Source organism: Schistocerca serialis, chromosome 4 (assembly GCF_023864345.2).
Source record: "Schistocerca serialis cubense isolate TAMUIC-IGC-003099 chromosome 4, iqSchSeri2.2, whole genome shotgun sequence".
NCBI lineage: Eukaryota > Metazoa > Arthropoda > Insecta > Orthoptera > Acrididae > Schistocerca > Schistocerca serialis.
The window spans coordinates 111,079,516-111,098,084 of NC_064641.1; the positions used below are offsets into that span (position 1 = coordinate 111,079,516).

Sequence of the window (18,569 nt, forward strand, 5' to 3'; positions counted from 1 at the left end):
TAAGGGATCTGTCATCCCATGCTCCAATCCATAGAATGCCAGTTTTGTTTCTCCTGATAGCGATATCCTCCTGAGTAGTTCCCACCTGGAGCTCCGACTATTTTACCTTTGGAATATTTTACCCAAGAGGACACCATCATTATTTAACCATACTGTAAAGCTGCATGCCCTCAGGAAAAATTTTGGCTGTAGTTTTCCCTTGCTTTCAGCCATTCACAGTACCAGCACAGCAAGGCCGTTTTGGTTAATGTTACAAGGCCAGATCAGTCAATCATCCAGACTGTTGTCCCTGCAACTACTGAAAATGCTGCCGCCCCTCTTCAGGAACCACACATTTGTCTGGCCTCTCAACAGATACCCCTCTGTTGTGGTTGCACCTATGGTACAGCTATCTATATTGTTAAGGCACGCAAGCCTCCCCACCAATGTAAGGTCCATATTTCATGGAACGGGGGGGAGGGAGGGGGGAGACCAGATAGGACTAACAGGGAATATTGAATGTAGGTAGAGGACAGCATGAATGGCCATAGGTTTTTTTAGTCAATGGGAGAATGTCACAGAGGCAATGAAGGAACTGAACTGGAAGACTGTTTAAGATAGATGTAAACTGTCCCGAGAAAGTCTGTCAACAAAATTTCATGAACCAGCTTTACATGTAGACTGTAAAAATATGCTACAATTCTTATGTATCACTCACATAGGGATTCTGAGTATAAGATTAGACTAATTACTTCGTGCACAGAGGTATTCAAACAATCATTCTTCATGCACTCTGTAATGAATTGAATGGAAAGAAACCCTAATAATTGGTAGAATGGGATGTACCCTCTGCCATGTACCCCACAGCGGTTTGCAGAGTGTAGATGTAGATGTAGACGCAGGTGTGGAAGTGGGCCTCTCGATAAACTCATCACTTCCATTCAATTACTGCTTGACTTGCTGCTACTCACAACTATTCTTTGCTGACCAATGATTGCTATAAATATAACTACCTCATTATCATCATTACCATTTGGATAATTATTATTATCATCAGCCTCTCTTGCGTTACTCACTTCACTACCTATGTAAAAAGTTTTCTCATTATACAGATCTGTTTTCCCCAACAAAAATTTATAATCATTATCCCCAGAACATATTTCATTATCAACACTCAACTGCTGAACGCCATCAGTAAATAAATATGCTTGCACAAGCTCTTCACTCGTGCAGTTAGCAAAATAATTTCAATTGATTAGCGGTCAATGTAACTGTCCATCAGTATAACATTATCTGCAGGCAGACACACCATCACTTAAAATGCCTGATACAGAAACTACAGTGTGCCCATAAACTCCATCAACCATGTTATCCACAGTCCATACTGCCTCCATACAAATAATCTCAATTATTATCTGTATCTCCATCCACTTTTACATTAATGATAGGCACTTTTCCTGTCACCAATAACCTCAATAACTGGAGCATATGTCTCCATGTATATATCCATCCATAAAAACATCAACACCAGGCCATATTGCCTGCACACAAGTGAAAGTTTTACCACTGGGTGTCTGCATAACAGAATACCCCACATTTCCAGACACTATAGATGTATGTTACTTATCTTACTGTTCATCTGCTAACTTTCATATTAATTGCAACAAACATTATTTCATTAGTATTCAGTCTGCCACTCACAGTTCCTCCCACAAAAACATTATCTGCAGCTATATTCTGCACATTGTAAACCAACAAAACCACCTGATACAGGACTACTGCCTGATCACTAAAAAGGTCTCATACAGGAACCACATCCTGCTCACACTCAAAAACATGTGATGCAGAAACCCCTATCTGCCCACTAAAAACATCTGGTTTGGGAACCACTGCCTACTTATGAGTAATCTCAGCCACATCACTGGAGCATGCAACATCTCCACCTACAAAAATACAAGATTCAGATTCTATTGCCTCCACAGAATTACCACTGACTTTCACTGAAGCAAATTCCATTGCACCTAAATATCTGATACAGGAACATCTGCCTGCTCACAATCTCAAATGCATTTTCAACCTGATTCCTTAAATTGCTAGCTGAGCATGTCACTTCACTTATCACTGCAGATTCTGATTCATCATTGCCAGCCACAACCTCTTCATTCACTTCAGTTATAGCCTTCCCCATTTCAACATTACCAGCATCACATTTCTGCCCACTGTTTCCCCTTTTCATTCTGTCCCAATTGCATCAACTTCTTATGACAGTTTCTGTTCTTTACATTACAGCTCACTTATATCCTTCCTGATTTAACATACAATCTCCCATTTTAAAGCTTACCTTTCAAAATTATCTCTTCTCCATATTTTACTCCATTTTTTATTACATCGGTCAAGACAACTGTAAATTTCTCAAATATGACATTAAATCTTGTTTTAAAATTACCTGAAACATGCATCAAAAGACCTTTGTTTGCCTTTCTGTGTACCTGTGAGCTCACAGGCTCACACTAGCCATGGACTTGTGAATCCTGGGTGATGTTCTGCTTTCCTTATCCATCTCTGTGGGTATCAAGAATACTGAAAATCACAAAAACGACTGGCCTGCTACAACACTTAACATACCTATCACTACAACTCTGCTGCTGATGATGACTACTGCTGTTGTTGGCTGCTCTGATGTGATGTGGCACACTGCCAAAGTACATTGCAGTACAGTGTGTGACTCAGCGGCAAGAAGGGGTAACAATTCCCTGTTGACTCTATTCCGCATCTCCCTGCCGCTGGCTGTTCAGCGATCGCTACACCGCTTGGCACTCGGCAAAACATTTCTTGCAGATAGCTGAACTGGCTTTACATGAATCCTGTGCTGCCTACTGACTCAATTCACTGTTAACTGTCCTGGACCAAGCCCATATATGTGACAATATTGGTAAAAATGTTCCTTTACTAACTCTTGTTGATCCCGGACAAGACCAACTTATGTGACTATATGGATAAGAATGGAATTTAGAATTTTTTCACCTTTCAACATTTTACATCTTGTTGGTGTAATTATGTACATTAAAGCTAAGAGACATGAAATGCCTGAACATTTCAGTGACACATTGTTACACATAATGTGAAAATTATGTATGCAGAAAAAGCTTTTACTCAGTGATTTATTGCAACTTAGTATGACAGTAGCCAGAACGTTGTCACTTAAATCTGATTCCTCATACCCTTTTATGGCATAATATGCTTCCTTCTTAAACCACTCTGCTAGAACAATCTTAAATGTACTACAGGGAACAGAATGGACAGCTTTTGGGAGTCTATTGGAAAATATGGATCCTAGATATTTGTGGCTGTTTTGAACCTTAGCTAGCCTACTGTGAGTTATATCCATTGAGTGTCCAGTTCTTGTATCATGTTCATGTACAGACATCCTAAGGTTACAATTATTTAAATTCTCATTAACACTGAGAAGACAACTTTACATATAGAGGCTAGGGACTGTCATAATATTGAGCTCTTTAAGTGATCTTTACAAGATTCTCTCGAGGAAAATACATCTGATAACCATTTTTTGCCACTTGAGTATGATTTTTGAGCCAGGGCAGTTACCCCATAGATGAGTTCCATTTTTTGTGTAACTTGCCAAGCTGAGTTTCTGATCTATGTGAAAACCTAACAGTTTGATTATTTTTTCTCTTCGCTGGAGAAACTCAAATTGAAAACAATGTGTTCAGTTTTATTGTTGGTAATTTGCCTGGAACCAGTTAGTACATCAATCCATTGCTACACTTAGCTCACATCTCCTCTGGTTCATCACCTTGTGTGGTTAGAGTTGTATCATCTGTGTACAATACTGCCTGACACAGCAAGAATGAGGGTAAATTGTTTACACATACAGTGAACGGGAATGATTCCATTACCGAGTCCTGTGGAATGCCTTTTGTAACAGGTAATGAATCTGACCTTTGGTTGTTTACAGTTACCATGTGCTAGGTGTTGTTTAGGTATGACTCAATAAGGCGAAGATCATTCTCTCCAGTTTCATAGTACTGGAGCTTTTTGATAAGTATACTGTGTGAGACAGTATCAAAAGCTTTCCTCAAATCTAGATGAGCCACACAGGTTGTTTTCTCAGTCCCAAAAGAATCATATATTTTTGTGATGACAGTCTCAACTCTTTGCCAGTGGAAGGATGAGGTCTGACACCATGTTGTGAAGAGCCAAGTAGGTTATTTTGCTCATAGTGCTGGTTCATCTGTTTGTGCACACAATATTCTATAATTTTTTATATGATTGGTATGGGTGAGATGGAACATAGTTATCAGGGGATGATTTATAACCTTTCTTATGAATAAGTGTTCAAATAGTAACTTTTAGGCAATCTGGGAAGATTCCTGCATGCAGTATTTGGTTAATGGTTTTGGTTAGTAGCAGTAGAATTTCTTTCTTTATATTTTTATTACGTAATTTGAAAGTCCATAGAAATCTTCTGCTTTTGAGCTGCTAAGTTTGGCAGTTGCTTCACCAATCTGTCTGTAGGATACAAGAGACTAGCAGAAGTTGTCACCTTGCAACTATCTAGAGCTGGAAGCAAAACTACAGTTTTATTTGCATCTTCAGTGAGATTTTTATTTGAGCCAGAACTGTTAACGTATGTATTTAAGGTGTTTGGTTGACTTGGAATGTTGTACTTATTTCCAGAGATTACCTCAGCTTTGACAACTTTTCTAAGCTGTTTTTCACTTATATGTCAAATTGAATATGTAACTGTCAGTGGCTTTCCTCTTGGCTGCTCTAATTTCTGATCTGTATGCACTTGGCACTCCTGTGTAAGTTTCCTTCTCAGCTTGACTGTATTGCAATCTACATACACATCTATACTCTGAAAACCACTGTGACGTGCATGGCAAAGCACACCTCAATTTCTTCCCTAATTTTGCACAGGTGTTGCATTTATCAGTTTCTCAGTTCTTGGGATTTATTACCCCAGTTCTGCTTTGTGTGGTTTTTGTAATATTTGGGACAACATGAGTCAAGGTTTTCTACTAATAATTCTAAAAATTTTTGTTTCTCCTGTTCACAGACAAGGCCAACATAAGTGACTTTATGGATAAATAATTAACAAAAGGTGAATAGAGAAGCTAAAACCTGTTGCTTCCACTAAGTAACTACATCAACTCAAATAATAAATTGAAAATCATACAATCACTGTTCATAGGGCTTCTGAAATGTGTAATGTGATTTTTAAATTTGTATATGCTGTTGCTTTAACCCTAAGAAATTCAGTCACAAATTCAAATAAATGCATGCGGAAATTTTGCAGTGAAAATAATGTTTACTACTTACCTTAAATATGGGGTCACATTTTGGGGAAATTCTAAAACAGCTAATATGACCATCAGACTGCAAAAAAGGGTATTAGAATAATGTTTGGATGCAAACCTAGAGAATCATGTAAAGCTCCATTTAAGATTTCTGGTATTCCTTCTCTCAGACAAAATAAAGGATTACATATGACCAAAAACAGCACATCTTTGTGCCAGAATGGAACTTACCACATGGGAATTAAACTTACCAAAAACATAAAAACAAATACTGATGTCAAAATCTCTGGAAAATATTTAAAGTGATATTTGCAGAATCACTGCTTTCACTCTGTTGAAGAATATATAGATGGATGAAGTGTATTATGTACATATTTGAATGGATATTTTCCTGTTCATTCCTGTACACTTTCTTCCACCTTGTAGCTAACAACTGTTGTGCCCCCACTTCCCCCTTCTCCATTTCTTCCCTTATTCAGACGTTCTCCTCACTGACCTCACCTAATCCAGTTACATCAGCTGCCCCCTCCCTTCGCAGATATCCTCTCACCAAGCTACACTCCAGTCTTTTATCATCTTTTTATTTATTTTTATTCGTATTTTCAAATTAATGATATGAATATAATAGAGGGAAACATTCCACGTGGGAAAAATATATCTAAAAACAAAGATGATGTGACTTACCAAACGAAAGTGCTGGCAGGTCGATAGACACACAAACAAACACAAACATACACACAAAATTCAAGCTTTCGCAACAAACAGTTGCTTCATCAGGAAAGAGGGAAGGAGAGGGATAGACGAAAGGATGTGGATTTTAAGGGAGAGGGTAAGGAGTCATTCCAATCCCGGGAGCGGAAAGACTTACCTTAGGGGGAAAAAAGGACAGGTATACACTCGCGCGCACACACACACACACACACACACACACACACACACACATCCATCTGCACATACACAGACACAAGCAGACTTATTTTCAATTTGATCTCATACCATTTTCATGTTGATTTTATTTTGTTTCCACTATTGCCCCAACTTACTCTGTGTTTATCTTTTCTGACCATATTTCATCCATTTCATCTTAGTTGTGTTTTTTGTGACATTACTCATATTTGTATGCATTTTTCATCCTTCACTATAGATCTTGCTCCTTTCATCTATGCCAATAAAGAAATATTTCTCAATCCCCAGGCAGAACGCACCTCCACATACTGTTCCTGCTCATGGAATCCCACCCCAAATGGCCTAACCATGAAATTACCCATCTACAGCTACAATCCCTCCTTCTACAATGATCTCCTTATTCCTACATTCCATCTATAAAACTGAAACCCTTTCCTTCCAGAAATTAGAGTAGCATGCTCATTACCACATCAAAAACTTTACCATCTATTCACCTCATATAACTATCACTGTCCACAACTACCATTACAAGAACCTCCATCAAACCTGTGCCCGCATCCTTGCATAGCTGCCAGACCTGCCTTATAGACGTACTACATTTGCCACACCTCCAGAACTCCCTCCCATCATGCTAAAGAACCCAGCACCTAAACACGCATAATTCCCCTGCCCTCAGCCTTTGCTAGTCTCTGTCCTCCAGCTGCCTACCCCCGTCCCTGCTCCCACTACAGTGCTACTCATGTCTTCTATCATGCCAACACACCTGCATGGTCCTTCCCCCTTCTCTCTACCTCCCCCCCCCCCCCCCCCCGACCCCTCCATCCCCGTCTGTCTCACCCTCCCGTCAGCACAGCCTCCCTGCACTGCACCCAACAGCTCTGTCCTGTCCCTGTACCACATCCATGTACACTCCCACAGCCAGCACTAGCATCTTCCACAACATTTACCCTAGTATCCCTTGCCCTCCCCACCCCATGCCTCCTCTGTACCCCCACTGTCCATCTCAGCAAAGATGGCTACTTACACGAGACACAGTTGTGGTCAGGCTTTAGTGCCCAGAGACAACAGAGGCCATGCTTGTGTGAGCTGTGCTTGTGTAAATGTGTGTGAGTTTTCAATTTCTCATGAAAGTCATAGTCTGATAGTGAATACATCTAGCGTTCAGTTTCATTGTGCCTGTCTGCAGCCAATTGTCTACTCTATGTGGTAAATAGTAATCTATCCTTTCCATATTGCTGGTATTCCATCCTGTGTTTTCCACAGCTTAAATGTATTAAGTGTATTATTTGAAATTTTAAATATGTGTGCATATAAACCACTTTCACCTCTAAACATGTAAAAAGACTCTTCCAACGCCTAATACATAAGCTGCTTTTATAGAATATAGAAGCTATAAAAATACAGTACTATAGAATACTATACAATTATGCATCCTCTTGGTTTTAGGGGCTGAGTCTTCTCAGATTTCGGCATTATATTTTATATCATTTGTAAATGGAAAACAAGGATTTATAAACAAGCTGAAACTGATATTCCCAGGGGACGACACCCAAAGAATTATGGTAAAAATGCTTTTGTTGAATGTCTCATTCATCATTATCTTCCTATTTGTGAAGTATAATTGCAAAATGTGCATTAATGTTGTTTCTTATTCTACCTAACATGTCTTTCATTAAAGCAAATTTGTTCAAGAATGGTGCACATTATATATCAATGAGGCTTGCTGAGGAAATTGGAGATTCTTTGGAACTGGGTGATAACGTTATAGAAGTAGTTCAGCTTGATGAAACAGTTGACATTATGACAGCAAGTCAAAAATTATATCGGTAAGAAAGTATCTGTGTACCATAATTTATGAACAACATAGAATATATTTATATCATATCAATGATCACAACCTTTTGAGTCAACATACACATTTTCTAAATTGTTTTCTACAAGAAACTGACACTATTTGTATTTAGCCTCATATAAAAACCCAGGGATTATGAGAGGAATGAAAAAATCATGAGCATGGAAATTATGTGAAATAATGAGGAGATGAAAAGAAATTGGGAGGAAAAGGAAAGAGATAGGACTGACTTAATATTGCAAGAAATACTGAGCCATTGTAAGGAAAGTGATTAAATGATTAAAAAATAGTTATGATGGGTTTGTCACTTGCAAAGGCATGTTAAAGCTACTTTCAGCTTCCCCCTGGGGAAAGATCCATGTGTCCCTGATGACTCTGTCTAGTGTGTGGTGGATGATCAAATGTGACATCCTTTTCCAAAATGTTTGTATGTATATCATGTAACTGAGGCAAAACCTGGGAGTCAGCTCAGTATTTACTTGAGTTGAAACCTAAAGCCTAAAAACCATGTTCAAGATGGCCAGAACGCTGGCTTCTGCTGTTAATCCGTTTAATCCGTGCGGTGGATTCAGTCCAGGCCAAGTGCACCTCTCCATATCCCAGAAACAAGCCCTTTAATGTGTTTAACTATCCAGGTGGGTCTGTGGGATAAATAAAATCACTAAAATCCAATTCTCTCTATGTATGGGAACTATTCTATTGCATAGGTAATATGCCACTATCATAATGTACATTTTCATGCAGGCTAAAATTTACTATTATAAGAACCCTTTTCAAGAAAGGAGTAATTACTCAACAGACTTTATGCTAACCACTTTCTCAAAGGTACTGGAAAAGATCATGTATGCATAAAGAGAACACGCCTACCCAGGAATAAGATACTTAGTCTCTCCATAGAACAAGCCATTTTTCACGTCACTAACCAGATTATACAAAAATTAAACACTCTAACAAAATATTGCTAGCTGATATTTTTTGTAACTTGTTAAAAATATTTGAAGAGTGAAAATGGAAAACATTCTCAGTGACATTTTTCAAAAAATGTGTTTGCAGTGATACTGAGTTCTTGGTGCTCTGTTGCATATCCCTAGACTTGATCAAGGTGCCAAACCATGGAGAAAGTCTTTCAGACATAGTGCATGGTCTTCATGCCAAGCTGTGCTTCCCTCTGGAGTTCCAAAAGTTAAGAGATATGGCAAGTGGTTTCTGTTGACTACAGTTATACCAGTTAAAAACCTAATGCTGTGTTTCTGTACATGTATTATCACAAATAAAATGTAGTACCTCAGTATTAATGGCACTTGGAACAAAACCTTTTTACTATTTTGTTGAAAACTGTCATTTTTGAGATCATAGTTGTGTACAAAATGCAAATTGATACTTGCAAAGAAGAAACCACCAACTGGCCACCCTCAGTAATTCTGTTTATTTACATGAACAGTGCCATTACAATTTTCAAACCATCTCCAGACTGCTGTTCACATTTACATGTATATTACATTTGTTGTTGAGTACATTAGTTGTTGAGACAAAAACAGCACACATATATATAAAAACAAAGATGATGTGACTTACCAAACGAAAGCGCTGGCAGGTCGATAGACACACAAACATACACACAAAATTCTAGCTTTCGCAACCAACGGTTGCTTCATCAGGAAAGAGGGAAGGAGAGGGAAAGACGAAAGCATGTGGGTTTTAAGGGAGAGGGTAAGGAGTCATTCCAATCCTGGGAGTGGAAAGACTTACCTTAGGGGGGAAAAAAGGACGGGTATACATTCGCACACACACACATATCCATCCACACATATACAGACACAAGCAGACATAGTCAAAGGCCTTTGAAAAAAAAAACCTTATGAGAAATAATAAGACTCTCGCCACCAACAATACTGAAAACTGTGAAATCCTGGCTGAATATTTTGAGACACTCCTAAACTGCCAAACACCCATCCAGACTCTCAGTTTTACGCAACCAGAAACATTACCAACACATTCAACACCTCCGACACGAGAGGAAATCACAAACATAATCAAAAATCTCAAAAACAGGAAAGCATGTGGAGAAGACACAATTACAGCAGAAATGCTCAAGCTTGGGGGAGAAACATCAGTAGAAGCACTACACAAAGAACTTGAACAAGTATGGGAAACCAAGAAAATCCCAAGTCACTGGAAAACTGCCCTAATTCACCCTTTGTTTAAAAAAGGTGACAAAAGGGATGTTAACAACTATCGTGGAATATCACTTCTCCCAGTCCCATACAAAATTCTATCAAAAGCCCTGCTCAATCGTGTATCACCAATTACAGAGGGAAAACTTGGAGAATATCAAGCTGGCTTCAGACCAGGAAGATCCTGCGCCGAACAAATTTTTAACCTCAAAACAACAATGAACTATTTATCTACAAGGAGCAAGAAATATTTCATAACATTCATTGGTTTCAAAAAAGCTTATGACTCAATCGATAGGGACACACTCATCAAAACACTTCGAGAATATGAAATAGATGAAACAACAATCACCATAATCAAAGAAACATTAACAAATACAACATCAAAAGTAAAATTCCAAGGAGAAATTTCACGGCATTTCGAGGTCAAAACCGGTGTCAGACAAGGAGATGCGCTGTCCCCGGTACTCTTCAACTGTGTTCTGGATAAAGTCATAGCAGAATGGAGAAAACTCACACAAAAACATGGAGTTGAGAAAGTCCAAATTGGAGGGAAGTGCTACAAAGCCATTGAAACCAACTGTTTTGCCTTCGCTGATGATCTCGCCTGTTTAGCTTACACACAAAAAGACACAATAAAACAAATAGAATTACTTAAAGAAACTGCTGAAAAAGCAGGCTTGCAAATTTCATTTGAAAAGACAGAAATCATTACAAATATCAAAAATCCACCGAAGAAAATAACTACGAAATACGGGAAAATACAGGTATCTAAACATTTAAAATATCTTGGTGAACTAATTCAGCCTGTGGCAAAAGTTCATCCAGCCTGCAGGGCTAGAATACAAAAACTAGGGACAGCAACTCACTACTGCAGACAAATGTATTCAAAAAAATGTATATCCAAAAACATTAAACTCAGACACTACCAGACTGTCATTAGACCGCAGACAGTATATGCATCAGAAACACTGGCAAATTTTACATACGCAGAACAGATAGAAAATCGTGAAAGAAGAATTGTGAGGACAATTCTTGGACACAGGAAAATAACAGATGATCAAGGCAAGCCTGTATACAGACTAAAAAGCAACAAAGAAGTGTATACGAAGTGCAGCAAAATTACAGACGAAATTAGAAAAAGAAGATGCTCCTTTTATGCTCACATCATGAGGATGAACCCGAATAGGCTTACAAAACAAATATTTTCATACATCGCAAAACTAAAAATAAAAATTTATGGTTTATCAACACAGAAAGAGATCTAAAAGAAATGGACATAGATCAGGAAACAATATTTAACAGAAAGCTTTTTAGAAAAAAACTGAATTCATTCATGAGTTTCGGTGTGAAAATTAAGAAGACTTGTGGAACTAAATGGTCTGAAGAGAGAAAAGCCGCCTTCAGCGCAAGAATGAAAGAAGTGTGGACTGAGAGGAAGAAGACTTCCCTGAAGCGCAAGAAATAACTGTTTTCACGGTCTCTAACGGCCAAATTTGTATAATAATAATAATAATAGTGCGGATGGATATGTGTGTGTGCGAGTGTATACCTGTCCCTTTTTCCCCCTAAGGTAAGTCTTTCCGCTCCCGGGATTGGAATGACTCCTTACCCTCTCCCTTAAAACCCACATCCTTTTGTCTTTCCCTCTCCTTCCCTCTTTCCTGACGAAGCAACGATTGGTTGCGAAAGCTAGAATTTTGTGTGTATGTATGTGTTTGTGTTTCTATCGACCTGCCAGCGCTTTCGTATGGTAAGTCACATCATCTTTGTTTTTAAATACATTTTTAAAAATATTTTTTAAATATATTTTTCCCATGTGGAATGTTTTCCTATATATATATCAAACACAAACGTACACACATAATTCAAGCTTTCGCAACAAACTGTTGCCTCATCAGGAAAGACGGAAGGAGAGGGAAAGACGAAAGGATGTGGGTTTTAAAGGAGAGGGTAAGGAGCCATTCCAATCCCGGGAGCGGAAAGACTTACCTTCGGGGGAAAAAAGGACAGTTATACACTCGCACACACACACACACACACACACACACACATATATCCATCCACACATATACAGACACAAGCAGACATATTAAAAGGCAAAGAGTTTGGGCAGAGATGTCAGTCGAGGCGGAAGTGCAGAGGCAAAGACGTTGTTGGATGACAGGTGAGGTATGAGTGGTGGCAACTTGAAATTAGCAGAGATTGAGGCCTGGTGGATAACGGGAAGAGAGGATATATTGAAGAGCAATTTCCCATCTCCGGAGTTCGGATAGGTTGGTGTTAGTGGGAAGTATCCAGATAACCCGGACGGTGTAACACTGTGCCAAGATGTGCTGGCTGTGCACCAAGGCATGTTTTGCCACAGGGTGATCCTCATTACCAACAAACACTGTCTGCCTGTGTCCATTCATGAGAATGGACAGTTTGTTGCTGGTCATTCCCACATAGAATGCGTCACAGTGTAGGCAGGTCAGTTGGTAAATCACGTGGGTGCTTTCACACGTGGCTCTGCCTTTGATCGTGTACACCTTCCGGGTTACAGGACTGGAGTAGGTGGTGGTGCGAGGGTGCATGGGACAGGTTTTACACCGGGGGGCGGTTACAAGGGTAGGAGCCCTAGGGTACGGAAGAAGTTTTGGGGATTTCATAGGGATGAATAAGAGGTTACGAAGGTTAGGTGGATGGCAGAAAGACACTCTTAGTGGAATGGGGAGGATTTCATGAAGGATGGATCTCATTTCAGGGCAGGATTTGAGGAAGTCGTATCCCTGCTGGAGAGCCACATTCAGAGTCTGATCCAGTCCCGGAAAGTATCCTGTCAAAAGTGGGGCACTTTTGTGTTTCTTCTGTGGGATTTTCTGGGTTTGAGAGGATGAGGAAGTGGCTCTGCTTATTTGCTTCTGTAGCAGGTCGGGAGGGTAGTGGCGGGATGCGAAAGCTGTTGTCAGGTTTTTGGTGTAATGGTTCACGGATTCCAGACTGGAGCAGATTCGTTTGCCACGAAGACCTAGGCTGTAGGGAAGGGACCGTTTGATGTGGAATGGGTGGCAGCTGTCATATTGGAGGTACTGTTGCTTGTTGGTGGGTTTGATGTGGACGGACGTGTGAAGCTGGCCATTGGACAGGTGGAGGTCAACGTCAAGGAAAGTGGCATGGGATTTGGAGTAGGACCAGGTGAATCTGATGGAACCAAAGGAGTGGAAGTTGAGAGGAAAATCTGGAGTTCTTCTTCACTGTGAGTATAGATCATGAAGATCTCATCAATAAATCTGTACCAAACTTTGGGTTGGCAGGCTTGGGTAACCAAGAAGGTTTCCTCTAAGCGACCCATGAATAGCTTGGCGTACAAGGGGGCCATCCTGGTACCCATGGCTGTTCCCTTTAATTGTTGATATGTCTGGCCTTCAAAATAGAAGACGTTGTGGGTCAGGATGAAGCTGGCTAAGGTAATGAGGAAAGAGGTTTTAGGTAGGGTGATCGGCGTGAAAGGAAGTACTCCATTGCAGCGAGGCCCTGGACGTGCGGGATATTTGTGTATAAGGAAGTGGCATCATTGGTTGCAAGGATGGTTTCTGGGGGTAACAGATTGGGTAAGGATTCCAGGCGTTCGAGAAAGTGGTTGGTGTCTTTGATGAAGGATGGGAGACTGCATGTAATGGGTTGAAGGTGTTGATCTACGTAGGCAGAGATACGTTCTGTGGGGGCTTGGTAACCAGCTACAATGGGGCGGCCGGGACGATTGGGTTTTTGAATTTTAGGAAGAAGGTAGAAGGTAGGGGTGCGGGGTGTCGGTGGGGTCAGGAGGTTGATGGAGTCAGGTGAAAGGTTTTGTAGGGGGCCTAAGGTTCTGAGGATTCCTTGAAGCTCTGCCTGGCTATCAGGAATGGGATTACCTTGGCAAACTTTGTATGTGGTGTTGTCTGAAAGCTGACGCAGTCCCTCAGCCACATACTCCCGACGATCAAGTACCACGGTCGTGGAACCCTTGTCCGCCGGAAGAATGACGATGGACTGGTCAGCCTTCAGATCACAGATAGCCTGGGCTTCAACAGTGGTGATGTTGGGAGTAGGATTAAGGTTTTTTAAGAAGGATTGAGAGGCAAGGCTGGAAGTGAGAAATTCCTGGAAGGTTTGGAGAGGGTGATTCTGAGAAAGAGGAGGTGGGTCCCGCTGTGACGGAGGATGGAACTGTCCCAGGCAGGGTTCAATTTGGATAGTGTCTTGGGGAGTCGGATCATTAGGAGTAGGATTAGGATCATTTTTCTTCATGGCAAAGTGATATTTCCAGCAGAGAGTATGAGTGTAGGACAGCAAATCTTTGAAGAGGGCTGTTTGGTTGAATCTGGGAGTAGGGCTGAAGGTGAGGCCTTTGGATACGACAGAGGTTATGGATTGGGAGAGAGGTTTGGAGGAAAGGTTAACTACTGAATTAAGGTGTTGTGGTTCCAGATTGTGTTGATTGGAATTTTGAGGTTTTGGAGGGAGTGGAGCTGGAAGTGGGAGGTTGAGTAGATGGGAGAGAATGGGTCTGTGTGCAATGAGAGGAGGTTGAGGTTTGCTGGAAAGGTTGTGAAGGGTGAGTGAGTTGCCTTTCTGGAGGTGGGAAACCAGGAGATTGGATAGTTTTTTGAGGTGAAGGGTGGCATGCTGTTCTAATTTGCGGTTGGCCTGTAGGAGGATGCTCTGAACAGTCGGTGTGGATGTGGGAGAGGAAAGATTGAGGACTTTTATTAAGGATAGGAGTTGACGGGTGTGTTCATTGGCTGAGTTGATGTGTAGGAGAAGGATTAGGTGGGTGAGGGCAATTGATTGTTCAATTTGGAACTGGTATAGGGACTGATGGAAAGAAGGGTTGCAGCCAGAGATGGGAACTTTAAGTGTGAGGCCTTTGGGGGTAATGCCAAATGTCAGACAAGCCTGAGAAAATAAAATATGCAAGCAAAATCTGGCTAGGGTGAAGGCATGTTTGCGGAGGGAATGTAAATAAAACTTAATGGGGTCGTTGTGAGGGCGTTGTGAGGGTGACATGGTATTAGAAGGTGGAAAGTGTAACATGAGGCTGAAATGAAAAAGAAAATAAAAATAAAAATATATATATATTTTTTTAATTTCAGCCTCATGTTACACTTTCCACCTTCTAATACCATGTCACCCTCACAACACCCCCACAATGACCCCATTAAGTTTTATTTACATTCCCTCCGCAAACATGCCTTCACCCTAGCCAGATTTCGCTTGCATATTTTATTTTCTCAGGCTTGTCTGACATTTGGCATTACCCCCAAAGGTCTCACACTTAAAGTTCCCATCTCTGGCTGCAACCCTCCTTTCCATCAGTCCCTATACCAGTTCCAAACTGAACAATTCATTGCCCTCACCCACCTAATCCTTCTCCTACACATCAACTCAGCCAATGAACACACCCGTCAACTCCTATCCTTAATAAAAGTCCTCAATCTTTCCTCTCCCACATCCACATCGGCTGTTCAGTGCATCCTCCTACAGGCCATCCGCAAATTAGAACAGCATGCCACCCCTCACCTCAAAAAACTATCCAATCTCCTGGTTTCCCACCTCCAGAAAGGCAACTCACTCACCCTTCACAACCTTTCCAGCAAACCTCAACCTCCTCTCATTGCATACAAACCCAGTCTCTCCTATCTACTCAATCTCCCACTTCCAGCTCCACTCCTTCCAAAACCTCAGAATTCCAATCAACACAATCTGGAACCACAACACACTAATTCAGTAGTTAACCTTTCCTCCAAACCTCTCTCCCATTCCGTAACCTCAGTCCTATCCAAATGCCTCACCTTCAGCCCCACTCCCAGATTCAACCAAACAGCCCTCGTCAAAGATTTACTGTCCTACACTCGTACTCTCTGCTGGAAATATCACTTTGCCATGAAGAAAAATGATCCTAATCCTACTCCTAATGATCCAACTCCCAAAGACACTATCCAAATTGAACCCTGCCTGGAACAGTTCTGTCCTCCGTCACAGCGGGACCCACCTCCTCTTTCTCAAAATCACCCTCTCCAAACCATCCAGGAATTTCTGACTTCCAGCCTTGCCTTTCAATCTTTCTTAAAAAACCTTAATCCTACTCCCAACATCACCACTATTGAAGCCCAGGCTATCCGTGATCTGAAGGCTGACCCATCCATCGTCATTCTTCCGGCGGACAAGGGTTCCACGACCATGGTACTTGATCGTCAGGAGTATGTGGCTGAGGGACTGCGTCAGCTTTCAGACAACACCACATACAAAGTTTGCCAAGGTAATCCCATTCCGGATGTCCAGGCGGAGCTTCAAGGAATCCTCAGAACCTTAGGCCCCCTACAAAACCTTTCACCTGACTCCATCAACCTCCTGACCCCACCGACACCCCGCACCCCTACCTTCTACCTTCTTCCTAAAATTCACAAACCCAATCATCCCGGCCACCCCATTGTAGCTGGTTACCAAGCCCCCACAGAACATATCTCTGCCTACGTAGATCAATACCTTCAACCCATTACATGCAGTCTCCCATCCTTCATCAAAGACACCAACCACTTTCTCGAACGCCTGGTATCCTTACCCAATCTGTTACCCCCGGAAACTATCCTTGTAACCATTGATGCCACTTCCTTATACACAAATATCCCGCACGTCCAGGGCCTCGCTGCGATGGAGCACTTCCTTTCACGCCGATCACCTGCCACCCTACCTAAAACCTCTTTCCTCATTACCTTAGCCAGCTTCATCCTGACCCACAACTTCTTCACTTTCAAAGGCCAGACATACCAACAATTAAAGGGAACAGCCATGGGTACCAGGATGGCCCTCTCATACGCCAACCTATTCACGGGTCGCTTAGAGGAAGCCTTCTTGGTTACCCAGGCCTGCCAACCCAAAGTTTGGTACAGAATTATTGATGACATCTTCATAATCTGGGGGATGGATATGTGTGTGTGTGTGTGTGTGTGTGTGTGTGTGTGTGTGTGTGTGTGTGTGTGTGCAAGTGTATACCTGTCCTTTTTTCCCCCTAAGGTAAGTCTTTCCGCTCCTGGGACTGGAATGATTCCTTACCCTCTCCCTTAAAACCCACATCCTTTCGTCTTTCCCCCTCTTCCCTCTTTCCTGACGAAGCAACCATTGGTTGCGAAAGCTAGAATAATTTTGTGTGTATGTATGTGTCTGTTTGTGTTTCTATCGACCTGCCAGCGCTTTCGTAGGGTAAGTCACATCATCTTTGTTTTTATACACACACACACACACACACACACACACACACACACACACACACATTCCACGTGGGAAAAATATATCTAAAAACAGAGATTCTGCAACTTACCAAACGAAAGCGTTGGTACGTTGATAGAATCAATAACAAACACAAACACACACACAAATTTCAAGCTTTCGCAACCAACAGTTGCTTCGTCAGGAAAGATGGAAGGAGAGGAAAAGACGAAAGGATGTGGGTTTTAAGGGAAAGGGTAAGGAGTCATTCCAATTCCAATCCCAGACATATGTCTGCTTGTGTCTGTTATGTGTGGAGGGATATGTGTGTGTGTGTGTGTGTGTGTGTGTGTGTGTGTGTGAGAGAGAGAGAGAGAGAGTGTATACCTGTCCCTTTTTCCCCCCCATGGTAAGTCTTTCCACTCCCGGGATTTTAATGACTCCTTACCCTCTCCCTTAAAACCCACATCCTTTTGTCTTTCCCTCTCCTTCCCTCTTTCCTCATGAAGCAACCGTGGGTTGCAAAAGCTTGAAATTTGTGTGTGTGTTTATGTTTGTTATTGTTTGTATCAACGTACCAATGCTTTCGTTTGTTAAGTTACAGAATCTTTCAGTCACTTCACAATCAGTAACAGTGCTATGTATTTATGTAAATAAATAGCATTATTAACAGTGGCTATTTTAATGCCTTGCAAGAAGCAACTTGTAACAACTTTCTCATTGACACTTCAAATAAGTTAGTTACCTGGTAGGCACTTATAATGTTCTGAATAAAGTATTTAGTTTCTAATTTATCTCATAATTTTTTTGTGGTGGTGCAATGAGCAGCATAGTTCTGTGCTATTAGAATATCTTCTCAACTTTTTTGGATACAAATCAGTTATCCACAAACAGAGATAAATTAATTTTTCATTCCCGTGACAAATGTCAGATCTGGCACTTTGAATGTTTTCCATTTCCAGTCTTCTGTTGACTGTACAGTTCACAAGAAAAACTTAATTATGGTACCAGAGATCTTGCCAGTGGCTCACTTTTATCCTATTTAACCAAAAGAATTCTGTGTGTCACTTTAAAGAAACCCAGGGAGGATATGCAATGAAACACAAT

General features: G+C 41.1%; 1 protein-coding gene across 1 annotated transcript in view; it reads left to right on the forward strand.

The window, feature by feature from the left end:
• Window positions 1-18,569, forward strand: part of LOC126474296 (amine oxidase [flavin-containing] A) — a 263,151-nt gene that overhangs the window by 141,238 nt on the left and 103,344 nt on the right. Inside the window, exons 4-5 of the mRNA XM_050101761.1 lie at window positions 7,653-7,768; window positions 7,899-8,032. Coding sequence (XP_049957718.1) covers window positions 7,653-7,768; window positions 7,899-8,032 — 250 coding nt within the window. The remainder of the gene's footprint in view (window positions 1-7,652; window positions 7,769-7,898; window positions 8,033-18,569) is intronic.